Below are 26681 nucleotides of genomic sequence, written 5' to 3'. Positions count from 1 at the left end.
CTGTAAAGAGAGGAGGACCACGTAAGTGGGGAGAGCAAACTGGCGCAGTGAGATGTGTCCCTGATCAATGTGATTGAGATAAAGTGTCAATGAAATAAGCACCCTGGGTCGAAATTCACAGCTTGTGTTTCTCCCGAACTAAGCACCTGAGCTGAAGGACTGTGGTTTCCAATGCAACAGACCTGCAGAGTTGAAAGAAGATAAGAAATAGGAGTGGAGGTGCGCCATTTGGACCATCGAGCCTGCTCCACCATTCAATAAGATCATGGCTAATCCCTAACGGACTCAGCTCCACTTACTGGCCCACTCATCATGGCCCTTAGTTCCCTTACTGTTCAAAAGTCTATCTTTTCCTTAAAAACATTCCACAAGGTCGCTCAACTCTTGCATTCGGCAGGAAATTCCACAGGTTCGCAACCCTTTGGGTAAAGATGTTCTTCCTTGACTCAGTCTGAAATCTGCTCCCCCTTATCTTTCGTTCTGTTAGAGTTGCAAAGTTGCCACAAACAGTAATGGGAAAGTGACCACTTCGTGAAGTTCGCTGGACATTGGTCAAAGAGACCAGGGAAAGGTTCTATTCTTTACAGTCACTGAGCTGACCAGATATCTGAAATTAATCTAGTCCCGTTTGCCAGCATTTGGTCCATAACCCTCTCAACCCTTCCGATTTATATACCTATCCAGATGCCTTTTAAATGTTGTCCCAGCCTCAACCACTTCCTCTGGCAGCTCATTCAACACACACACCTCCCTCAGCGTGAAAACATTGCTCCTCAAATCTTTTCCCCTCCCACCTTAAATCTATGCCTGCTAGTTTTGGACTCCAGATTCAGCGAAAATACCTTGCCTATTTATCCTATCCATGCCCCCTCATGATTTTGTAAACCTCTATAACATCGCCCCTCAGCCTCCGATGCTCCAGGGAAAATAGCCCCAGCCTCTTTAGCCTCTCCCTACAGCTCAAACCCTGACACCCTCCTTGTAAATCTTTTCTGAACCCTTTCAAGTTTCACAACCTTGTTCCTGCAGCCGGGGAGGCCAGAATTGCACGCAAAGTCCCAAAAGTGACCGAACCAATGTCCTGTACGGCCGCACTTTCTTCAACACTTCCGTGTGGTTTCTCACACACCCAAAAGGGGGGGGGGGGAATCAGTCTCAGTTTAATGCCCCCCTTGAAAGACAGCACATCCAACATTACAGCACCCCTTCAGTATGGTGTGAATAGATTTTGCACTCGAGTCATGACAGTGGGACCTTAAACCATGACTTCAAAAGCAAGGTTGCTGACTGTTGAGTCATGGCTGACCCTGCTGTGGGGTGCACTAGCCACTTTTGTGAACCAAAAGGTTCACTGGCTCAGAAGTTTGATTTTCTTTTCTGTCATAAATCAGCAGAAAGATCTTGGAATGGAGTGTGCGGGCCAAAATCGGTGGAGGGTCATATCGTACTGAGGAGGTAGGGAGGCCGTAGGGAGAGAGTGGGCAAGGAATTTGCAGATGAAATGCACTGTGGGAAAGTGTAAGGTCGTGCAATTTGGTCGGGAGAACAGAGACGTTGACGATTTTCTAAACGGAGAAAAGTTCCGAAATCTGAAGTGCGAAGGGACTTGAGAGTCCTCATTCAGGTATCCTTTAATGGAAACATGCAGGTTGGGTCAGTTAATAAGGCAAATACAATGTTTACATAGACCTCTGTAAGATTAGACTGGATTCCCTACAGTGTGGAAACAGGCCCTTCGGCCCAACTAGTTCACACCGGCCCTCCGAAGAGCAACCCACCCAGACCCATTCCCCTACATGTACCCCTTCACCTAACACTATGGGCAACTTAACATGGCCAATTCACCCTAACCTGCACATTTTTGGACTGTGGGAGGAAACCGGAGCACCCGGAGGAAACCCACGCAGACACGGGGGAGAATGTGCAAACTCCACACAGCCAGTCACCCGAGGCTGGAATCGAACCTGGGACACTGGTGCTATGAGGCACTGTGCTGGGTAAAAACAATGACTGCAGATACTGAAAACCAAATACTGGATTAGTGGTGCTGGAAGAGCACAGCAGTTCAGGCAGCATCCAACGAGCAGCGAAATCAACGTTTCGGGCAAAAGCCCTTCACTGCTGTTGTCATTCATCTTAAGAGGACTAGAATATTTAAGTAGGGATGTACTTCTGAGGCTTTATAAGGATCTGGTCAGACTGTATTTAGAGTACTGTGAGCAATTTTGAGCCCCATACCTCAGGAAACATGTATTGGCCCTGGAGCGGGTCCAGAGGACAATGATACCAGGAATAAAAGGCTTAACATATGGGGATCATTTGAGGACTCTTGGACTATACTCAATGGAGTTGGGAAGGATGAGGGGAGATCTGACTGAAACGTAGAGAATACTGAACGGCCTGGACAGAGTGGACGTTGGGGTGATGTTTCCATTGGCAGGACGAGGACCCAGCCTTAGAGTCAAGGGAAGACCGTTTCGAACAGGGAGAAGGAGACACTTCTTAAGCCAGAGAGTGGCGAATCTGTGGAATTCATGACCACAGAAGGCTGTGGAGGCCTGGACACTGAGTCTATCGAAAACAGAGAGAGATAAGCTCTTGATTGCTAAGGGGATCAAAGGTTACAGGGGGAAAGCGGGAAAATGGGGTTGAGAAGCCTATCATCCATGATTGAATGGTGGACCAGACTTGCTGGGCTGAATGGCCTAATTTCTGCTCCTCTGGTGTTGTGGTCTTAAAACCTCTGACACGTGACAGTTCTGACTAAAAGCGCCACTGACCCGAAAGGCAAATTCTCTTTCTCTCTCCACAGATGCTCCCCGCCCTGTGGATATCCGGCATTCTCCTGTTCTTCCCAAGAGGGATCTCTGAATCGCGGACCAACGCTCAAAGAGACCGTCAAAGAGGTGGGCGATACATACCTTTGTTTTCTGCAGGACTCTGCCCTTTTCAACCACCGTGATGGACGGTGTCCTCCTCAGAGTGCTTTTGGCTGAGGCTGTGCGTCTTAAGATCGGGCTGACGATCGGACCCTGTCAATTGAATGAGAAATGAGCAGTGACATTTTGATACCAAGTCACAGCAGATTGGCAGCAGCTCTGCGAGACTGACCAGAGCCCAAATGATGGCCCGGGTCAAATCAAAGGGTCAGTTATAAATGAATATCAAGAAGGAAATGCAAAAGCTACTTTTGTTGCTGGTGAAAAGCTGCCTGTTTAATTGCTCAAAACACTTGCTCTTTCAGAGTCCAACTCCTGTTTAAACTGGTGGAGTTTGGATCTGAACTAAGAGAGCCAAGTGGATGATTAGAGTCCGCATCTGAACAGATGGGAAAAGATTGAAACATTTTCGATGCTAAAATTGAGATTGGGGATTTGGTGGATTTTTTTGGTGGATGAGTAAAAGGTTGTGAGATTTGTCAAACAGCACTGCTTCAAACTCCAATAGATATCTGCTTCTGTTTAAAAATGTGTCGGAGCATTGTGTCCGTGTGACATTAATGTCCTGACTGAACTAACAGCGCAAGGCAAAGTAAGGTCACACATTGCTGAGACGAGTGGAGAAATGCTTCAGACTTCCAACTGTCCCACCCTGCTGTCTGTCCAGGCTGTCGTGTTTGACAACTCGAGGCCTCAGGTGGTTGACAGCTGTGAGTCCATCTCAGGCTGACCTGGCTGTCTAACTGTGCTTTCCACAATCCCAGCCCCCAACCCTGCAGGTGCCATGGAAATATGGGTCCCGGATCGTGAATTCAAGTCCCACTTGAGGATCTGAGTCCTTAATTCAGGCTGATGCTCTGGGTGCTCTATGCTGTGAGAGGTGTTGTGATTAGATTAGATTCCCTGTGGTGTGGAAACAGGCCCTTCAGCCCAACAAGTCCACCCCTCCCCTCCGAAGAATAACCCGCCCAGTCCCATTTCCCTCTGACGAATGCATCTAACACGATGGGTAATTTAGCACAGCCAATCCACCCTAACCTGCACATCCCTGGGCACTATGGGTAATTTAGCACAGCCAATCCACCCTAACCTGCACATCCCTGGGCACTATGGGTAATTTAGCACAGCCAATCCACCCTAACCTGCACATCCCTGGGCACTATGGGTAATTTAGCACAGCCAATCCACCCTAACCTGCACATCCCTGGGCACTATGGGTAATTTAGCACAGCCAATTCACCCTAACCTGCACATCCCTGGACACTATGGGTAATTTCCCCATGGCCAATCCACCCTGACCTGCACATCTTTGGACTGTGGGAGGAAAGCGGAGCACCCGGAGGAAACCCACGCAGACAAGGGGAGAATGTGCAAACTCCACACAGACAGGTGCCCGGGGCTGAAATCAAACCTGGGTCCCTGGCTCCGTGAGGCAGCAGTGCTAACCACTGAGCCACCGTGCCATCCCCTGTCTTTGAAACATGGAAAATTTGAGTCAGGAGGAGGCCATTCAGCCCTTTGAGCCCACTCCCCCATTCAATAAGCTATTGAATAAGAGAATTCCAACAGTGTCAGATGAGGCCACTCAGCCTGTCAAATCCACACCGACCATCCCACACAGACCCATCCCCTTAGCCCGTCCCTGTAACCTTGCATTTCCCATGGCTCATCCACCTCACCCACACATTCCTTGGACACCATGGGCAATTTCCCATCGCCAGTCCACCTAACCTCCACCTCTTCTGACTGTGGAAGGAAACCGGAGCACCCGGAGGAGATCCTCACAGAGACGGGAGAATTTGATCCCATTGTAACCTCAAATCCATGCTCCCATTCACCCCTCATAACAGTTTGGTCACTTGCTTGGCGGAAAATCCATCTATGTGGAGAGTGTGGTGCTGGAAAAGCACAGCAGGTCAGACAGCATCCGAGGAGCAGGAGAATCGACGTATCGGGCATGAGCCCTTCATCAGGAATGAGGCTTGTGGGCTGAGGGGGCGCTGAGGGGTAAATGGGAGGGGGGTGGGGCTGGGGGGAGTTAGCTGAGAATGCGCTAGGTAGATGAAGGTGGGGGAGAAGGTGCGAGGTCGGAGAGGAGGGTGGAGTGGATAGATGGGAAAGACGATGGACAGGTCAAAAGGGCGGTGCCGAGTTGGAGGCTTGGGACTGGGGTCAGGCGGAGGGAAGGGAAATGAGGAAACTGGTGAAATCCGTATTAATCCCATGGGGTTGCAGGGTCCCAAAGCGGGATATGAGGCGTTCCTTCTCCAGGCGTCAGGTGGTTAGGGTTTGGTGATGGAGGAGGCCCAAGACCTGCATGTCCTTGACGGAGTGGGAAGGGGGAGTTTTGAAGTGTTCAGTCACCGGCCGGTGGGGTTGGTGGGTGCGGGTGTCCCAGAGGTGTTCTCTGAAACGATCCGCAAGAAGGCGTCCTGTCTCCCCACTGTAGAGGAGACCGCACCGGGTGCAACGGACGCAGTAGGTGACATGTGTGGAATTACAGGTGAATTTCGGTGGGATGTGGAAGGATCCTTTGGGGCCTTGGACGGAGAGAGGGGGGGAGGTGTGGGCACACGTCCTTGCGGTGGCAAGGGAAGGTGCCAGGAGTTGGGGTGGGGGGGGGGGGATGGATCTAACAAGGGAGTCGCAGAGGGAATGGTCTCTCTGAAACGCTGATAGGGGAGGGGAGGGAAATGTATCCCTGGTGGTGGGGTCTGTTTGTAGGTGGCGGGAGTGGTGGAGGATAATGTCTATGGAGGTTGGTGGGGTGGAAGGTGAGGACCAGGCGGGTTGTGTTCTTGTTGCGTTGGGAGGGGTGGGGGTTGAAGGGTAGAGGTGGAGGAAATGGTGGAGATGCACTGGAAGGCACCGTCGGCCAGGTGGGAGGGGAAATTGCGGATAGGATATTCTGTGGTGGAATTGGTCATCCTGGGAACAGATGCAACAGAGGCGGAGTACTTCGGAATTAGGGATGGCATTTTCACAGGAGGTAGGGTGGGCAGAGCTGAAGTCCAGGTAGCTGTGGGAGTTGGTGGGTTTGTCGTAGGTGTCCGTGGTTAGTCGGTTGCCAGAGGAGGTGGAGCGCTTCAGGAAGGGGAGGGAGGCGTCCACGATGGTCCGGGTGAACTTGAAGTTGGGGTGAAGGGTGTTGTGAATTTGCTGAACTGTCCAACCTCCTCATGGGAGCACGAGGTGGTGCCGATACCATCGTTGATATGGCGGAGGAAAAGGTGGGGAATGGTGCTGGTGTCGCTGCGGAAGATGGACTGTTCCACATACCCAACGATGAGGCAGGTATAGCTGGGGCCCATGCGGGTCCCATGGCTACTCCTTTGGTTTGGGGGAAGTGGGAGGATTGGAAGGAGGAGTTGTTGAGGGTGAGGACAAGTTCAGCCAGGGCGGATGAGGGTGTCAGGGCGGGAGAGGAAGAAACGGAGGGCTTGGAGGCCTCGGTCCTGGCGGATAGATGTGTACAGGGACTGGATGTCCGTGGTGAAGATCAGGCATAGGGGGTCGGGGAAACAAAAGTTTCGGAGGAGGTGGATGGAGTGGGTGGTGTCCAGAACGTAGGTGGGGAGCACCTGGACCAAGGGGGACAGGATGGTGTCAAGGTAAGCAAAGATGAGTTCAGTGGGACAGGAGCAGGCTGAGACACCTTCTCCCCTATCTTCACCTACTGATTGCATTCACGGCTGACTTCCCCTCAGCCCCACCCCCCCTTCCAGTTATCCCTCAGCATCGCCCCCGCCAACTGGCCCACAAGCCTCATTCCTGATGAAGGGCTTCTGCCCAAATTGTCGAATCTCCTGCTCCTCGGATGCTGCCTCTCCCGCTGTGTTTTTCCAGCACCACACTCTTGACTCTGATCTCCAGCATCTGCAGTCCCCACTTTCTCTAAGAATCCATCGATCTCTCCCTTAAAGATAGTCGAGGTCCGTCCTTCCACGCCTTTTCAGGACAGGAATTCCAAAGATTCACAACCCTCTGACAGAAACGAAATTCACTTCCTCTTTGTGATCTTGATTTTTTAAACCGTGATCTGGTTTCCCTGTAAGAGGAAACATCCTCTCTCCACATCTACTCTGTTCAGACTCTTTCATTGCCTCTTACCCTTCGAAACTCATAGCTGGCCCAACTTCCCCTCATCATCTGCCTGTCCCAGGTTGTATGGATGAGTGATGAAATCAGTCTGCTCTCTCAGGTTGATGTGTCAGATTGCGTAGCACTATTTGAACAGCTCCCCACTATCCCAGCTGATCAATAACTCTCCCCTGACCGCTAATCATTTATTTCATTGCTGATTGTGGTGATTTTCTGTGCCCAAAGTGGCATTTCACTCCATCAGAGCAGTCACCATACTTTGAATGCACCTCAGTGGCTGTGAAGCAGTTTGGGATTGCCCCTGAACTTGTGGCGGGTGCTATATAAATGCAAGCCTTTTTGTTCAGTTACTGGCAGGGTGGGTAGCATTCAAAGCAGAGGAGTCCCCTCCCCCAAGCCCTCCAACAACATGTACAGACCTCAGGACTCGCTGCTTCTGAGTTTGAGGAAAACAGAGCCAGAGACTGGCCACAGGATGCCCGTTTCAACGTCTTGCTCAGGGACAGCAGGTTCAGTTCAGATCCCGACTTCACCCTCTCTTTCGCTCTGTACATAGCCTGCTCGAGACGACGGATCTTCTCTTCCAACCTTGGCAGCGCCTTTTTCTCTGCAGCCGAGAACAAACACAGCATGGGGTTACCGTCTCACACACACACACACACACACACACACACACACACACACACACACACACACAAAGTTAACAAGCTCCCACGCTCTGTCACAAGCGAGTGGAGAGAATCGAACACAAAACGGAGCAACACGTTTCAAGAAATGGGCCTCAGTGCGGTAGGGGTCAGAGGCGAACAGCAAGACATAACACTGCCTGCTGACGTGCGCACACGTCCTCTGGGCTGAAAAGCAGGAGGAGCCCCTTCACAAAGGCGCTGGAGAGCTGAGAGCAAACACAGGTCAGACTAGGACATAACATTGTCAGCGAGGGGTGACCATGGGCAGCACAGGTCAGCGACCTATTTCCCATTAGCATGTTGACCTTCAGCTGAAAACACGCACAGACACTCTCTCACATTCTCACTCACACACACACACACACACTCTCACTCACACTCACCCACACACTCACACGCACACACACACTCTCACTCACACTCACACACACACTCTCACTCACACACACCTCACTCACACACACACACACTCACACTCACTCACACATACACTCTCATTCACACACACTCTCTGACGCACACACACTCTCACGCACACACACACACACACTCTCACTCACACACACACTCTCACTCACACACACCTCACTCACACACACACACTCACACTCACTCACACATACACTCTCATTCACACACACTCTCTGACGCACACACACACTCTCACGCACACACACACACTCTCACTCACACACACCTCACTCACACACACACACACACTCACACTCATTCACACACACTCTCTGACGCACACACACACTCTCACACACACACACACACACACACACACACACACTCTCACTCACACACACACACACACACTCTCACTCACACACACCTCACTCACACACACACACTCACACTCACTCACACATACACTCTCATTCACACACTCTCTGACGCACACACACACTCTCACGCACACACACACACACACACTCTCACGCACACACACACTCTCACTCACACACACCTCACTCACACACACACACACACACACTCACACTCATTCACACACACTCTCTGACGCACACACACACTCTCACGTACACACACACACACACTCTCACTCACACACACACACTCTCACTCACACACACCTCACTCACACACACACACACTCACACTCACTCACACATACACTCTCATTCACACACACTCTCTGACGCATACACACACACTCTCACGCACACACACACACACACTCTCACGCACACACACACACACTCTCACTCACACACACACACATTCTCACGCACACACACACACTCTCACTCACACACACACACATTCTCACTCACACACACACACACTCTCACTCACACTCACACACTCACACACGCACATGCATGCATGCACACACACACACACAATCACCACGATAAACACCTCTCCCCTTCCCCCTCTCAAACCCTTTTCTGTCTCAGAATGCTTGTCCAGTACTGGACTGGAAAACATTTTCTCCAGCTAAGTATCGGGAAGTCTGAAGCAATTGTCTCTGCCACACTCTGTCTCTTCCCCACCAGCTCTTCGCCATCAGAGGTGGCACAGTGGCTCAATGGTTAGCCCTACAGCCTGACAGCACCAGGGACCCAGGTTCGATTCCAGCCTCGGGCGACTGTCTGTATGTGGAGTTAGCACATTCTCCCCGTGTCTGCGTGGGTTTCCTCTGGGTGCTCTGGTTTCCTCCCACAGTCCAAAGATGTGCAGGTTGGATGACCGTAGTGTTAGGTGCATTAGTCAGAGGGAAGTAGGTCTAGGTGGGTTACTCTTCGGAGGGTCGGTGTGGACTTATTGGGCCAAAGGGCCTGTTTCCATCCTGTTGGGAATCTAATCTAATCTTAGTTTTGTTCCTTTCCCTGGAAACTGAGCTGAGACTGTTCTCGATGTTTGATGTTGTACCTAACCCTAAAATGTGCTTGAGCCTCTAACCCAAGACCATCCTATTTTGACCTCGGTGACTTCAGCCAACTGCCCCCTCTTGATCTCACCTGAGCCCTGAGTCCTGCCTTTGTTCCCTCTACCTTTGACTATTCCAACAGACTCCCTCCCAGCTTCCCATCTTCCGTGAACTTGACCTCGCCCAAAAACTCTGTTGCTTGTACCCAAACTGGCATCGAGTCTCATTCACTCGTCACTCCTATATTTTTCAAAATGTAAGCTTTTGTGGGATGTGAGCATCGCTGGCAAAGCCAGGATTGATTTCCCACCCTGTACCTGACTTATATTTGTTTCCTATAAGCAATGGCTCATTTTGTAAAATTCCATTCTTGGATGGAGGTTTGCTCACTGAGCTTGGAGGTTCATTTCCAGACATTTCATTACTTCACGAGGTAACATCTTCAGTGGGCCTCTGTGAAGCAATGCTGAAAATTCCTGCTTACTATTTATATGTTTGGGTTTATTTGGGCTGGTGATGTCATTTCCTGTTGTGAAGTCACTTTCTGTTGCTTTTCTCAGGGGGTGGTAGATGGGGGTCTAACTCGATGTGTTTGGTGATAGAGTTCCAGTTGGAATACCGAGCTTCTAGGAATTCTCGTGCGTTGGCTTTGTTTGGCTTGTCGTAGGACAGATGTGTTGTCCCAGTCGAAGTGGTGTCCTTCCTCATCCGTATGTGAGGATACTAGTGAGAGAGAGTCATGTCTTTTTGTGGCTAGTTGCTGTTTATGTAAGCTGTTGGCTAGTTTTCTACCTGTTTGCCCAATGTCGTGTTTGTTACAGTCCTTGTACGGTATTTTGTAAATGATGTTAGTTTTGCTCATTGTCTGTATATTCTTGCTTTCCATTCTTGCTTTCAAATCTCCCTATCTCTGTCATCCCCTCCATCCCCAACCAACTTTCCACAATCTCCAGATTCCCTTGAATCCTTGCTTCTTCCCATATCCAAGATTTTATTTGCTCTATTTGTGAGATTATGGAGATACAGGCTACTAGATTCGATCGGATTGCTGTTGACAAAGAGGAGGTTTTAGCAATTTTAGAACATCTGAAAATAAATAAGACCCCTGGGCCAGATGGAATTTATCCTTGGATTCTCTGGGAAGCCAGGGAGGAGATTGCAGAGCCTTTGGCTTTGATCTTTATGTCATCATTGTCGACAGGAATAGTCGACAGAAGGATAGCAAATATTGTTCCCTTGTTTAAGGAAAGGAGTCGGGACAACCCTACTAATTATAGGCCAGTGACCTTTACTTTGGTTGTGGGTAAGATGTTGGAAAAGGGTATAAGAGATAGAATTTATAATCATCTGGAAAGGAATAATTTGATTAGGGTTGGTCAACACAGTTTTGCGAAGGGTAGGTCGTGCCTAACTGAGCTTCGTGAGTTCTTTGAGAAGGTGACAAAACAGGTGGATGAAGGTAAGGTGGTTGATGTGGTGTATATGGACTTCAGTAAGGCATTTGATAAGGTTCCATATGGTAGGCATTTGCACAAAATACGGAGTTTCGGGATTGAAGCTGATTTAGTGGTTTGCATCGGAAATTGGCGAGCTGAAAGAAGAGAGGGTGGTGATTGATGGGAAATGTTCCATCCTGGAGCTCAGTTACCAGTGGTGTGCCACAGGGCTCTGTTTTGGGGCCCCTGCTGTTTGTCATTTTTATAAATAACCTGGATGCAGGCATCCAGGATGGGTTAGTAAATTTGCGGTTGACGTTAAGGTAAGGTAGGCAGAGTTGTGGATAGTGCTGAAGGATGTCGTGGGTTACAGAGGGACATCGATAAGATGCAGAGCTGGGCTGAGAAGTCGCAAATGGAGTTTAATGCGGAAAACTGTGAGGTAGTTCACTTCTGAAGAAGTAACAGGAATGCAGAATACTGGGCTAATGGTAAAATTCTTGCCAGTGTCGATGAAAAGAGAGATCTCGGCGTCCAGGTGCATAAACCCCTGGAAGTTGTCACCCAGGTTGGTAAGGTTGTTATGAATGCATATGGTGTGTTGGCATTTATTGGTAGAGGGATTGAGTTTCAGAGCCACGAGGTCATGCTTCAGATGTACAAGACACTGGTAAGGCCACACCTGGAAGTATTGCGTGGAGTTCTGGACACCGCATTATAGGAAGGATGTGGAAGCTTTGGAAAAGGTTCAGAGGAGATTTACTCGGATGTTGCCTGGTATGGAAAGAAGGTCTTACAAGGGAATGCTGAGGGAACCGAGGCTGTTTTCATTGGAAAGAAGAAGGTTGAGAGGTGACTTAATCGAGACGTGTAAGACAACCAGAGGGTTAAATAGAGTGGTCAGTGAGGGCCTTTTTCCTCAGATGGTGAAGGTTAATGTGAGGGGACATAGTTTTAAGACAGATATCAGGGGTAGTTTCTTTACTCAGAGAGTAGTAGGGGCGTGGAATGGCCTGCCTGCAACATTAGTAGACTCACTGACGTTAAGGGCATTTAAATGGGCATCGGCCACACATTTGGATAATAACAGAACGGTGTAGGTTAGATGGGCATCAGATTAATTTCACAGGTCAGCGCAACATCGAGGGCCGAAGGGCCTGGACTGCGTTCTACGTTCTGTTATTGAAGACTGTGCTTTCAACCAACTACACTCTATTCTCCAGATTTCCGTATTCAAAACTCCCCTCCACTCCTTCCTCCCTTAAGGTCCGCCTGGAAACTGACCTCTTTGACCAAGCCTTTGCTCATTGACTCATATATATTCCTTGATGTGGCTCCGAAGTAACATTTTGGGGTGCTGGCCCAGGTTAAAAGTCCGATAAAAATGCAAATTGTTCATGTTGCTGCTGGGATACAAGGCTTCCAAAATGAGTTCTGTAGTCAATTAGGAAATTACCATGAGCATTTTAATCATAGACGGCTCCAGCACAGGGAGAAGCCATTCAGTCCGTTCGATTCCATGTTAGTCAACAAAGAAGGAACTTCTGGAATACCTCGAATGGGAATGGCCTGGGAGGCTACAGCAATGCAATTGAATATCTAAATCCTGCTTAAATGTTAGGAGAGTTTCTGAATCAACCACTCTTTCAGGCAACAAATTCCAGACTGCAATCACTCTGAGTGACAAACATTTTCCTTCTCAACTCTCCTCTTAGCCTTTAATCTATGCCCCTGTTCACTGACTCCTCCTATCCATGGAAAATGTTGCTTTCTGTCCACTCTATCCATATCCCTCATTATCCTCGACTTCTCAATCAGGTTCCCTGTGAACGTTCGCTTCTGCGACGCTTGCTTCTCCAACCTTTGCTCATTGCCGGACAAACCAATCCAGATAGCATCCTGGTAAATCTCCTCTGACCCCTCACTCTGCAATCCCTTCCTTCCCATAATGTGGTGACCAGAACTGCTATCTCTAACCTGCACTCGCTTTGAACATGACTTGCACATTTATCTTATCTGTTGACTGCCTCCATCACCAAGTGTGACGGAGTTGGTCAGCACAGTGACAAATCACACAAGCCCTTGTGGCAGACATTATGGCCTCTGCTTACCAGACAGGGTATCCATTGCCTCTTTGAAATCCTTCTTGTCTGTCTGCGTCGCTTGATTTCTGAAAGGCTCCTTTTCAGCTCCGCATGTTTTAATTTCAAAGTCGCTCCAAGATTTTAAAAAGTTGGTTTCGCGAAACACTGTCAGGGAAACAACACAGAAATCGCAAGTATTTCATCCAGCAGAGTCCCTTGCTGTTCCAGCTCTCCATCATCCTTCTCAGACTGAATAAATCACTGCCCAGCTACAAGTGTGTTCCACCTGCACATTCATCTGGGTGACACAAGTGGGAATTGAAAATACCTGCATTGAGTAGCGACAACAACTTGAGGTGTTGCCAGAAAGGAAACTTTTATCGGTGCCTACTTCTTGATTTCGTGGGCCCACAGTAACTGGAGGGAGGCGATGGTATTATCGTTGGACTATTAATCCAGAAACCCAGGGTAATGTTGAGGGTCTAAAATCTGGATTTAGGCTGTTGTTAGGAGCAATCATTCAATGCATGCTTTTTGCTGACTACAAAATGGCTTCTCAGTGCAAGTAACATAATAAAATGGCTTCAGGCTGCATGTTAACACTGTGTTTAAAATGGCTTCTCACCCTGCTGAAAGCTGTATTCCTGCCTTGCTGAGCTAACTGAATCAAAGATAAAGCAGAACAATGGACCCTTCACAGTATGGAATTAACAAAGCTAGATCGGACATTACTGACCGTCCCAACTCACCTTGAACTACAGGTGTGAAAAGATAATGTGTGTGAAACAACTTTGTTTCCCAGGAAATACCATTGGGTTAACCTGCTGTCCATAATGTCATTTTATTGGATTCACTCTGCAATTAAGGCTGTACTATTTCTGAAGACACATACAAAAGTTGCCTTTGTTCCAAGGGAATTGCGCAGTTTCTCCAAGGAACACAGAAGCTTTTAACCTCTGTGTTGCTGGACAAACCTGTGCCCAGCTGTTACTCATTAAAGTGTGAAATCTTGCTGAAGCAGACCATAGTCCTGTTGCTTAATTGACCGATCGGGGAACCGAGAGACCCCTCCCAGGGGATTGAGATCTTCAATGTCCTGGGGAACTTGGGTTTGGATCCCACGATGGTGGAATTTGAATTCTAACAAAATCTGGAATTAAGAATTTAATGACGACCAAGAATCCATTGTCACTTGTCAGAAAAAACCCCATCTGGTTCAATGATGTCCCTTCGGAAGATAAGGATCTGGTCCAGTCTACATCTGACTCAGACCCACGATCAATGTGGGCGACTCTTAAACTGCCCTCTGGGCAATTAGGGACAGGCAATAATGCTGGCCTAGCCAGCGACTCCCTCTTCCCGTGAATGAAGAGAAAAAAACGTGAAGCATCTACTCTGCTCAGGAGCAGCAGTTGAATACCACCTCTCAAACGCAATGCAGAAAGTTGCCCAAGATCTTGAAATAGCATCTTCCAAACCCAGGGCCCCTTCAATCCAGAACGACAAGGGCAGCAGATACATGGGAACTGCAGGTTCCCCTCCAAGCCATGTATATCACCGTCTGTTCACTGACACCGGGCCAAAATCCTGGATTTCCCTTCATTACGACATTGGTGGGGAGGGAGGGGATCTACCCATGGGGACTGCACTGTTAACTGACCACCATCTTCCCAAAGGGGCAACTCATAAGCACGGGCTCTGTCAGCAACAGCCAAGTCCCATGAGGGAACAAATTTTTAAAAATGTTCCGACCAGCGCTGCTCATCAAAGCGTCACACAGATAGGTCACTGCTTCTGGCTTTGTGCCGGCAATTCAGTTTCGCCCAGTCCCAGCTTTGTTCATGCAGAGAATGCGAGCGTCACTGACAAGGCCAGCAATTATCGCCAGTTGCGAATGAGCCTGGAGAAGACGCTGGTGGGTTGACCTGCTTCAGTCACATGACATGGATACGCCCATGGTGAACTTTCCTGTGATTCAACCTCTCCAGGAAAGAGTGTTGCGAAACTTGAGAGGGTGCGGAAAAGATTTCCGAGAACGTTGACAGCTTTGGAGGGTTTGAGCCAGAGGGAGAGGCTGAATCGGCTGGGGCTGTTTTCCCCTGGAGCATCAGAGGCTGAGGGGGTGACCTTATAGAGGTTTATAAAATCGTGAGGGGCAGAGTTAGGGTGAAGAGCCAGGGTCGTTTTCATAGGGTGGAGGAGTCCAAAACAAGAGGGTATCACCCCAAAATGAGAGGGGAAAGATTTTAAAAGGAATAACATTTTCATAAAGAGAGCATCGCTCGTATTGATTGAGCTGCTACAGGAAGTGGTGGAAGCTGGCATAATTACAACATTTAAAAGGCATCTTGATGGGTTAATGAAACAGAGGGTTTAGAGGGATATGGGTCAAATGCTGACAAATGGGACTAGATCAGAATGGGATGTCTGGTCAGTGTGGATGAGTTAGACTAAAGGGTCTGTTTCTATGCTGTATGCTCTATAACTGGGTGCTCCATTTCAGAGGACAATTAACAGTAACCGCATTGCTGTCGATTTGGAGTTACACATCGGCGAGGTCAGGTAGGGACTGAAAAGTTCCTTCACTGAAGGACACGAATGAATCAGATGGGTTTTTACAACAATAGGAATTTTGTCTTTGCTTCCACTTTATTGTCTGTGCAGAAAATTCCATTTTGATAATTCAATTTTGGGATGTTGCCTTTTCATGGAAAAACTACACCTCAGCAAATAATCTCAGCAGAGAAAAAGAAGTTTATCAGAGAAATCTAACTTTATTTAAAACTTGACTAGATTCCCTTCAGTGTGGAAACAGGCCCTTCGGCCCAACCCCACCCTCCGAAGAGTAACCCACCCACACCCATTTCCCTCTGACTAATGCACCTAGCGCTATGGGCAATTTAGCATGGCCAATTCACCTAACCTGCACATCTTTAAGCTGTGGGAGGAAACACACGCAGATACGGGGAGAAGGTGCAAACTCCACACAGACAGTCGCCCGAGGCTGGAATCGAACCTGGGACTCTAGTGCTGCGAGCCACCGTGCCGCCCATAATGTATTGAAAGTTCCAGAGTCGTTAGAGTAATGAACCCCTCCACCTCGAGTACACATTCTCGTCCTTGCATCAGCTCGTGTTAAAAGTTCTCACAGAGAAGGTCACAAATGAGTTAATTAGCTGGCGTTTTCTGCGCCTGAAAGATTATAATCTTGTCCCTCAGTACGTTCAACAGTAATACTATTGCAAAGGGTGACCTCCCAGTTCAAAACACTCTTGGATTAACGTGCTTCAAGAGCAGATTTCATCGCTGAAGATCAGTTTATCACATCCCTTTCCTGCCTGGTTTAGTGACCTCTGTTTTATTAATGGACGAGCATTTTATTGGGATTCATTAACTAAATTGGAAACCCTCCAGCTGCTGGGTGTGATTTTAACCCACGGTGCTTTAGTCCAGGCCTCTGTATTGCCAGTTACTACCACAATGTTACCATCCTCCCCTACTGATATATGGAATGTTGATTGTTTTCAGATTGACCTCAGCAAGACATGGGACAGGATAGTTGAAGGGAGGAGCTGAACAGAACGCCCAGCCAACACTTACCACTTGGCAGGGTGCTGTATCTTGCCGAATTATTGTTGTTTGTACTGCTGCATTGTTCCCTGTCTTGAAATCTTGCGCCTTCTCTGTTCACCACTTCACGGCTTGGCCAGTTGACCCTCTGCAGGAAACAAACAGGTGGAAAGAATAGCCCTCATCTCTGATCTGCTGCTCTTTACTGAGGATCAGGCCCGGCAATGCAGTGAGCTCATTCTCATGTGCTGTTCATCAGTCGTCCAGGGAGACGAGACCTCGCTTAATCTCAACTGAGCTCACCTCAAATCTGGGAACAACAGACCAGAAATGGTCCAGAGTAGCGTGTTCGGAAAACTATATCAAGTTACTTAAATTTGGGATGCTGTTCCAGTGAGTAACGCAACTGCACCAATCTATAAGCGCTATTGCTGTTTCTGTTCAACCACAGAATGGCTTCACCTCAACTGTGATGGATTCGGTGTTAGGAATGCGCGGGAACAAGATGGAGGACACAAAGGTACTGGAGGGAGGTAAAAACTCAGGTGCTTCAAGTGCTGTGTAGCAAGTGACTTGTCCATGATTGCCAAGTGTGTTTCCAGGAAAAAAATGTACAAGAAAGTTCTTTCTGAACAATTAATTCTTGCAATGTGAGATTCACTGGCAATCCATAGACCCATCGGGCAGATGCTGGAAATCAGAGTTGAGATCAGAGTGGTGCTGGAAAAGTGCAGCAGGTCAAGCAGCATCCGAGGAGCAGGAAAATCGACGTTTCGGGCAAAAGCCCTTCATCAGGAATGAAGGCAGGCATCCTCCACCTTGGAGACTCCCTGCCTTCATTCCTGATGAAGGGCTTTTGCCTGAAACGTCGATTTTCCTGCTCCTCGGATGCTGCCTGACCTGCTGCGTTTTTCCAGCACCACAGTCTAATCTAGACCCATAGCTGATGCAACTAAACGGCTTCTCAGGCCCTTTCAAAGGACCTTTTAAAAAGGTGGGGGGACTGACGTGACTTCTCTGGGTCAGGCCAAAAGGTTTCCTCTTCTAACGAAACGATGACAATTCAACAGTCACATATACTGAGACCAGTATCGAAATTCTACATTTGGTAAAACGAATGAGTTCAGATTTTGCCCTGAAATTTGATCTTGCTTTTCTTGCGCATTATAAATCTTAGTCCACTCCCTCCACTCCTCTGCTTCTCAACAGCAAGATCAATCTCAGCACCTCTTTCTCGTGAAGTGCTGACGTCCTTGTTTTCAGACCTACCGTCTGTTGAGTGGCTCCCGAGCCCCTGTCTTCAAGAGCGTTCTGACCGGACACTTGGCCGAATGGGTCGTCCATGTACGTGTTGGGAGTGGTGATTCGTCGCTGAAGCAAGCCACTGGGAACAATGGAAACATCACTTTGAGCCAACAACCATTCTCCTCCTCAGCACAATTTAGTTACATTCAGTCGTACCAGCGAGATGGTATTGCAGAGTCTGATCTCAACAAGGAGACTGGGGAAAATTTACCTCCAACTCCGAAAGGATCCTCCAGACCAGAAACGAGAGGAGATGGAGTCAACCACTTTTGGATCCCGGAAACTCTTTGACAGCAAGTTCCAAAATTCGGGACTGAATGTTTGTATTCCAAAGAGAGAAGGCCATTCAGCCCCTTGAATCTGATCTGCCATTCAATGTGGTCAAAGTTGACCAATGAATTTACTCCATGTATCCACCTTTTACTTAATTCCAACGGACAACAAATATTTACGGAAGGTCTTATGAGAAAAGGCTGAGGGAACTGAGGCGGTTCTCATTGGAGAGACGAAGGTTGAGAGGTGACTTAATCAAGTAGATAAGATAATCAGAAGGTTAGATAGGATGGATAGTGAGAGTCTTTTTCCACGGATGGTGATGGCTAGCATGAGAGGACATAGCTTTAAATTGAGGGGTGATAGATTTAGGACAGATATCAGAGATAGTTTCTTTACTCAGAGTCGTAGGGGCGTGGAATGGCCTGTTTGCAACAGTGGTAGACTCACCAACGTTAAGCGCATTTAAATGGCATTGGACATGCAAATGGATAATAATAGAATGGTGTAGGTCAGATGGGCATCAGATTAATGTTGCCAGTTGGTGCAACATCGAGGGCTGAAGGGCCTGTACTCGCTGTAACATTCTATGCTCTGTTTAACAATCCCTGATTTAAAATGAACAGTTATCTATCATTAACCGCTGATTGCAGAAGAAAGTTGCAAATTTTCACCATATATTGGGTTATATTTTATCTGAGTTTCACTCTTGAAAGGTCTAACGCAGAGTTTTAGACCTCTGGTTCGAGATTTGAAATGGCTTCTCCCTCCTTTTATCCTGTCCGATCAAATCCCCCTTTCATTCTCAAAATTTGAGGGGATACAGCTTCCCCTTGTTGAATTTCTCCTCAGCTCTCAACACGTGGAGGCCAGCTATCATTCTGGGAAACCTACACTGAACTCTCTTCATATCCGAAAGTGTAATGCCCAGAACTGCTCAAAGATATGATCTCACTGGCGTTTTGTGTCGCTGTAAGACCTATATCCTTCCTGTATACCTTCTAGATCTCGAAATGTCAAGGTCAACACCCCATTTATCATTTTTGGTGTATCTCTCGACCTGTTTCTCATGTTTTACTCGTCATCTACCTGGACTATCAAGTCATTTTGAATCTCCACTGTTTCTGACTTCTCACTATTTCCCACCGGGTCCTGTTTTATTCATTTTTAATTCAAAGTAGATCACACATGCCTACCTTGAAATCCACTGTCCATTCAGTTAATCTAAGAATGTTACCCTGCTGGCAAAACCTTTGTATTGTCGTGAATTTGGAATGTTCGAACTATTCTGTGACTGAAACATGGAACTTCGCAACTAGTGACTGAGTTTTTCACGTCTTGTTCGTTTGGTTGTCCATTCTGTTCACCCAAAACTTATTGGAGGTTGCAAAGACCTCCTGTAGGGCTAAGCAAGTGTCAGAGCACAGGAATACTAGGGTGGTCTTTAGTCAAAGGGACAGAGTTCTGGTCCCACATGTCACACTGCAAGCGTCGGGCAGAAAAGAAGCTCAAAATATGACCCAGAAATCGAGGGGAAAAATTGCAAACAATCCGTACTAAGACTGAGCAGCAATCTAGGTGGAAACGAGAGAAAGATGGCTGACCTGACTTGGTTTCCATCCCTTGGAGCTCCATCAGTTCCACTTGGCAGGACAGTGTCTTCGTACAGGTGAGCGGATTCTGTGTTCATGCCACACCCTGCCTGCAGGAGGCTGAGCCATCGATCTCTGTCCTCTGGCGAGCTAGTCTGTGAGAGAACACTGAACACTGAGCTTCACTGTCCAATCCAACACAGTCTGTCTGGTTAAAACAGCCTGCCCAGCACTGTAACATTGGAAATTTGTAGCAATTTACATTGGCCATTCAGAGTTGGGGACCAAGTGTGTCAAAATCTGCAGATGAGTGGGAGGGCAAAGTGTGCAGATGACACGGAAAGGCCGCAGAAGGACATAGGTAGGTTAAGTGATTGGGCAAGGGCCTGGGAGATGGAGAACAATGCTGGTAACTGTAAGGTCATCCGTTTTGGAAAGAAGAGCAGCAAAATGGGTTCTTATTTCAAAGGTGAGACATTGCAGTGTGCTGCTGTGCAGAGGGACCTGGCTGTTCTTGTGCATGAATCACAAAAAGTTGGTTTGCAAGTGCAGCTGGTAATTAAGAAGGCAAGTGTCCTTCATTGCTAGAGAAATGGAGTTTAAAACAGGGGGGTTGTGCTGCATTTGTAGAGGATCCTGGTGAGGCCACACCTTGAGTACTATGTACATTTTTGGTCTCCTTACTTGAGACCGAATATACCGGCACTGGAGGGGTTGCAGAGGAGATTCACGATCCTGGAATTTGAGAGGGTTGGCTTCCAAGGAGAGACGAGTAGACTGGGACTGTACCCATTGGAATTTAGAAGGATGGGGGGGGCGGAGGGAGTATCTGATAGAAACATATAAAAAGATGAAGGGACTTGATAAGATAGAAGCAGGGAGGTTGTTTCCATTGGTGGGTCAAACACGAACTAGGGGATGTGGTCTCAAAATAAGGGGAAGCAGCTTTAGGAGTTGAGGAGGAATTTCTTCATTCAGAGGGTTGTGAATCTGTGGAATTCTCCGCACAGTGATGCATTTGAGGTTCCTCAGTGAATGGTTTTAAGGCAAAGAGGGAGAGATTTTTGAACAGTGAAGGAAATCAGAGTGATGGTGAGCAAGTGGGTCAGTGGAGCTGAGTCCACAAAAAAGATTAGCCATAATCTGACACCCCCAAGGGGCCAGATAACTCCTGCTCCTGTTTCTTATGTTGTGACGTAACCGGGCTGCAGTCGGTCATTGAAGAGCTGCCAGTAAGAAGAGGGGAGTCATGGGATGGTAGACAAAGCATCTGGTCTCTCTGCCTGCCGTCACTGTCTACACAGTGACCAGTCCTGCAGCTTGGTTGAGGATTGGGATGATAGGTGAAGATAGCTCCACACGTGTCGGAGAAATTGGCTCGGTGGTTACCACTTCTGCCTCACAGCACCAGGGACCTGGGTTCGATTCCCACGTTGGGCAACTGTCTGTGTGGGTTTCCTCCGGGTGCTCTGGGCTTCCTCCCACAATCCGAAGATGTGCAAGTCAGGTGAATTGGCCAGGCCAAATGGACCGCAGTGTGAAGTGCATTAGTCAGGGTTAAATATAGGGTCAGGGAAATGGGTCTGGTTGGGTTACTCTTGGGAGGGTCGGCATGTACTTGTTGGGCCGAAGGACCTGTTTGCGTTCTGTCGGGAATCTAATCTCGAGATCACAAAACACAGATTGAAGTGAAATGAACAAACATTGACTTTTCGTCTGGTGGAAGAAGCAGCACAGAGAGTCTGTCCAGGTGCTGAGAATTCTCTTCCCCGATCTGAGAATCATGCCAGGTTTTATAGGAATCTTGTGCAAAAAGGTGAATTAAAATGGGGAAAGGTACAATGTATTTGGAAATTAAGTAATCCAGTTAAAATGATGATAATTGAGAAAGAGTTATCAGAAAAGTGTCCTGATTGTTGATGCAATGTAACATCCTGACAGTATCAATCAGTTCATGATGGGATCGGGAGATTCCAGCTCTCTTTGTAGGTAGGTGGGAGTTCTCTTTTGAAACAGGAAGGTGCTTCCATTGTTCCTATCCTGGGAGCGAGGTCCTCTGCTACCTCTCCGTCTGACCTATCCTTTGTGTGGCTTTCATATCTCTATGTTATCAGACTGCTCTTGGGCTTTGGGACAGCTTTGTTGACCGGGTCCGGGAAGCTTATTGTTAGTGTGTTTTGGGAAATGTATTCCCTTGTCTGCGAGTGACTGTGGTTCTCTCTGGTTTCACTTGTCAGCCTGTTTGGTCAATGCTGAGGCATTCTGGGAGTTTTCTGGTATCGTTTGGCCAAGTTTGATTTCCTGTGTGGGCATACAAATGGGGAGGCAGGGTGGCAGATTTTTTTTCCCCACAACTCGTTACTCTAACTGAACCCAAGAAGCCATTCAAAACCCAGGAGCACCTTACCTGCAGCACAGCCAGATCCTTGTGCTGCTGTGAGACAGTCAGCCTGTACTTGTGGGTGCTGTCAGCCTGCATCCTGACCTCACAACCTTGCAGGTCCACGGAGTAGTGCAGCCTCCCGGCTCCGCCGACATCTTTATACATCAGCAGCACTCGGTCCTCAATGTGACACCACAGAGTCTGCCAGTGGCTGTTCACGAGCACCTTCAGGTAACCTGGGCAGATCAGATGGAGTGCCGTCAGTGTGGAGTCACGTTTCTAATCACTGTCCCCTTCCCCATGTCCGTCGTTCCCCGTCCTCCAGTGTGGAACCACTTCAAAAACCCAGATCCTCCGGTTTGCGATGCAGAGCCATCAAGTAAGAAGTGATAGATGTGGAAAGGGAATGCAAGAGCTCATGTAGTGATGATATCAGGCCAGAAGCTGACCAAAGATCCAGGAACAAAGGCCAAGTGACTTCCTTACCTGTTTGTTAATGTCCCGACATTGTGCAGCTCAGGGGAGAATGGGAGACTTGCGAGTGTTAATACCTCAGTGCCTCACTTATGTTGACAAGTAAAAAGACTTACATAAGCACAGTCATTTCGCTCCTCAGGACGGCGCCACCATTTAACAAGATCATAGTTGATCTCCCCCAGGCCCCATCTCCTCTGTCTTGCCAGTGGCTCATCGTCCTCCACTCCCTGATATTGCAAAGATCTATCTCCAAATCAGAGTCATACGATGGAGGAACAGGCCCTTCGATTCACCATGTCTTTGCTGACCAATAAACACCAAACTGCACTGTAATCCCACTAACCTGCACTTGTTCCATAGCCGACTATGCCATGGTCTTTTAAGAGCTCTTCCAGATGCTGCTTCAATGCCGGGGAGAATATCTGACTTCACCAACCTCTCGGGCAGCATGTTTCACATTTCCACCACCCTCTGGGCGAAAAATCTTTTGCTCAGATCTCCTCTGAATCACTTACTCCTCAACTTAAACTTCTATCCTACGTCTGTCATGGGGAAAAGATTCTCATGATCCACTCTGTCTCTGTCTCTCTTAATAATGTCAGTCTAAATCAAATCCTTTCATTGCTCCAGGGAAAACAAACCCAGTCTCTCCTCAAAACTGAGATTTTCCATCCCAGGCAACATTCTGGTCAACCTGATCTGCGTCTTCTTCTCCATTGCAGTCACTTCCTACCGACTCAGTGGTCACTGCTGCCTCACAGCGCCAGGGACCTGGGTTCGATTCCCGCCTCAGGTGACTGTCTGTGTGGAGTTGGCACATTCTCCCCCGTGTCTGCGTGGGTTTCCTCCGGGTGCTCCGGTTTCCTCCCACAATTCAAAGGTGTGCAGGTCAAGGTGAATTGGCCGTGCTAAATTGTCCACAGTGTTAGGTGCATTAGTCAAGGGTAAGTATAGGGTCGGGGAATGGGTCTGGGTAGGTTACCCTTCAGAAGGTCATTGTGGATTTGGTGGGCCGAAGGGACTGCTTCCATACTGTCGGGAATCTATTCTAAACCAACCATCTGTGGGCTAACCAATGTTTTAGAAGATTGTCACAAGATCTTATTGCTCCATATTGTATACCCAGCTAATAAAGGCAAGCATCCTGTATGCCTTTTTCACCAACCTATCAACTTGTGCTGATAAGAGGCTGAAGAGTAACCTTATAGAGATTTATAAAATCATGAGGGGCTTGCATGGTTGAATATTCAATTTCTTTTCTCCCAGGCAGGGGTGTCCAGAGCTAGAGGGCACAGGTTGAAGGTGAGAGGGGAATGATTTAAAAGGGACCCAATGAACAACTTTTTCATACAGAGGCTAGTGTGTGTATGGAATGAGCTGCCAGCAGAAGTGGTGGGGGCTGGTACAATTACAACATTTAAAAGGCATCTGGATGGGGACATGAATAGGAAAGGTTGAGAGGGATATGGGCCAAGTGCTGGCAAATGGGACGAGATGAGGTTTGGATATTTGGTTCATATGGACAAGTTGGACCGAAGGGTTTGTTTCCATGTTGTGTGACTCTACGAAGACATTCTTCCTCCTCTCATTGGCCTCCTTCTCCCTCTGAGACTGAGTTCCCCGATTCTGGAGTCCACAGCCAGGGAAACATTATTTCTGTTTCTGAAGAATTTTTGTCAGATTCCATGAGCTTACGTATGTCAGTTGGCTTGCTGAGCTGGAAGGTTTGTTTTCAGCCTTTTGGTCACCGTGACGAGGTAACATCATCAGTGAGAGTCTCACGTCCAGCTTGCAGCTCAGTGAGCTAAGTTACATACTTCACATCAACCTGAGCTCCAAATCTTCTCAAACATTGCTGTTCAGTGAGATTGCCACTCGTCCTTCTAAATTCAGGATAACACAGACCCAGTCTCCTCAATCTCTCCTTTGATGACAGTCGGACTAGTTAAGAGAACAATCCCATGAACCTCTGCTGCACTCCCTCTATAGCAAGTCACTCCCTCCTGAGGTCAAGGGACCACTTCTGCACAGAATTATCCAGGTGCGGTCCCAGCAGTGTACAATTGAAGCCAGACTTCTTTGCCCTGAACTGAAATCCTCACAACAAAGGTGAGCATAACGTTTGTCGTCTGAGCTGCTTGCTGCACTGGCTTTCAGCTCCATAAGAACAAGGCACCCAGATCCTTGGGAATCTCTAACAAAATAGATGGTGACATCTTCAAAATGTCCATATTACAGAGGAGGAAGTGCTGGATGTCTTGAAACGCATAAAAGTGGATAAGTCCCCAGGACCTGATCAGGTGTACCTTCAAACTCTGTGGGAAACTAGGGAAGTGATTGCTGAGATATTTGAATCATTGATAGTCACAGGTGAGGTGCCGGAAGACTGGAGCTTGGCTAACGTGGTGCCACTGTTTACGAAAGATGGTAAGGACAAGCCAGGGAACTATAGACCAGTGAGCCTGACCTCGGTGGTGGGCAAGTTGTTGGAGGGAATCCTGAGGGATAGGATGTACATGTATTTGGAAAGGCAAGGACTGATTAGGGATAGTCAACATGGCTTTGAGCATGGGAAATCATGTCTCACAAACTTAATTGAGTTTTTTTGAAGAAGTAACGAAGAGGATTGATGAGGGCAGAGCGGTAGATGTGATCTAAATGGACTTCAAAAGGCGTTCGACAAGGTTCCCCATAGGAGACTGATTAGCAAGGTTAGATCTCATGGAATACAGGGAGAACTAGCCATTTGGATACAGAACTGGCTCAAAGGTAGAAGACAGAGGGTGATGGTGGAGGGTTGTTTTTCAGACTGGAGACCTGTGACCAGTGGAGCGCCACAAGGATTGGTGCGGGGTCCTCAACTTTTTGTCATTTACATAAATGATTTGGATGCGAGCATAAGAGGTACAGTTAGTAAGTTTGCAGATGACACCAAAATTGGTGGTGTAGTGGACAGCAAAGAGGGTTATCTCAGATTACAACAGGATCTGGACCAGATGGGTCAATGGGCTGAGAAGTGGCAGATGGAGTTTAAGTAAATGTGAGGTGCTGCATTTTGGGAAAGCAAATCTTAGCAGGACTTATACACTTAATGGCAAGATCCTGGGGATTGTTGCTGAACAAAGAGATCTTGGAGTGCAGGTTCATAGCTCCTTGAAAGTGGAGTCGCAGGTAGATAGGATAGTGAAGAAGGCGTTTGGTATGCTTCCCTTTATTGGTCAGAGTATTGAGTACAGGAGTTGGGAGGTCATGTTGCGGCTGTACAGGACATTGGTTAAGCCACTGTTGGAATATTGCATGCATTTCTGGTCTCCTTCCTATCGGAAAAATGTTGCGAAACTTGAAAGGGTTCAGAAAAGATTTACCGGAACGTTGCCAGGGTTGGAGGGATTTGAGCTACAGGGAGAAGCTGAACAGGCTGGGGCTGTTTTCCCTGGAGCGTCGGAGGCTGAGGGGTGACCTTATAGAGGTTTACAAAATTATGAGGGGCATGGATAGGATAAATAGACAAAGTCTTTTCCATGGGGAGGGGGAGTCCAGAACTGGAGGGGCATAGGTTTAGGGTGAGAGGGGAAAGATACAAAAGAGACCTAAGGGGAAACATTTAAGAGGCATTTGGATGGGTATATGAATAGGAAGGGTTTGGAGGGATATGGGCTGGGTGCTGGCAAATGGGACTAGATTGGGTTGGGATATCTGGTCGGCGTGGACGGATTGGGCCGAAGGGTCTGTTTTCGTGCTGTACATCTCTATGACTCTATGTACTTAGCAGCATTATTTCTCCCACCAAACTGGATAACCTCCCATTTAAAACATACTTTTGGGTGGCACAGTGGTTAGCACTGCTGCCTCACAGCGCCAGAGACCCGGGTTCAGTTCCCGCCTCAGGTGACTGACTGTGTGGAGTTTGCCCATTCTCCCCGTGTCTGCGT

At 47.9% G+C, this 26681-nt stretch overlaps 2 protein-coding genes across 5 annotated transcripts in view; one reads left to right on the top strand and one right to left on the bottom strand.

The window, feature by feature from the left end:
- Positions 1-26681, bottom strand: part of LOC140459739 (actin filament-associated protein 1-like) — an 81117-nt gene that overhangs the window by 1494 nt on the left and 52942 nt on the right. For 3 of the 4 annotated variants that reach the window (XM_072554213.1, XM_072554216.1, XM_072554217.1), the window contains 8 exons: positions 22297-22508; positions 19902-20044; positions 17989-18103; positions 16750-16867; positions 13177-13314; positions 7460-7647; positions 2922-3032; positions 14-182 (listed from right to left, as the gene is read on the bottom strand). In XM_072554213.1, the coding sequence (XP_072410314.1) occupies positions 87-182; positions 2922-3032; positions 7460-7647; positions 13177-13314; positions 16750-16867; positions 17989-18103; positions 19902-20044; positions 22297-22508 (1121 nt within the window). In that variant the 3' untranslated portion in view covers positions 14-86. Of the gene's footprint in view, positions 1-13; positions 183-2921; positions 3033-7459; positions 7648-13176; positions 13315-16749; positions 16868-17988; positions 18104-19901; positions 20045-22296; positions 22509-26681 lie in introns of those variants that run through there. The other variant, XM_072554215.1, reaches the window with a different exon arrangement.
- Positions 17087-26681, top strand: part of lgi3 (leucine-rich repeat LGI family, member 3) — a 272695-nt gene continuing 263100 nt past the window's right edge. Inside the window, exon 1 of the mRNA XM_072554220.1 lies at positions 17087-17112. Coding sequence (XP_072410321.1) covers positions 17102-17112 — 11 coding nt within the window. The 5' untranslated portion in view covers positions 17087-17101. The remainder of the gene's footprint in view (positions 17113-26681) is intronic.

This window comes from Chiloscyllium punctatum, chromosome 35 (assembly GCF_047496795.1).
Source record: "Chiloscyllium punctatum isolate Juve2018m chromosome 35, sChiPun1.3, whole genome shotgun sequence".
NCBI classification, from domain to species: Eukaryota; Metazoa; Chordata; class Chondrichthyes; order Orectolobiformes; family Hemiscylliidae; genus Chiloscyllium; species Chiloscyllium punctatum.
Note: the sequence above shows the minus strand (reverse complement) of the source record. Positions and strands in the feature narration are given on the sequence as shown.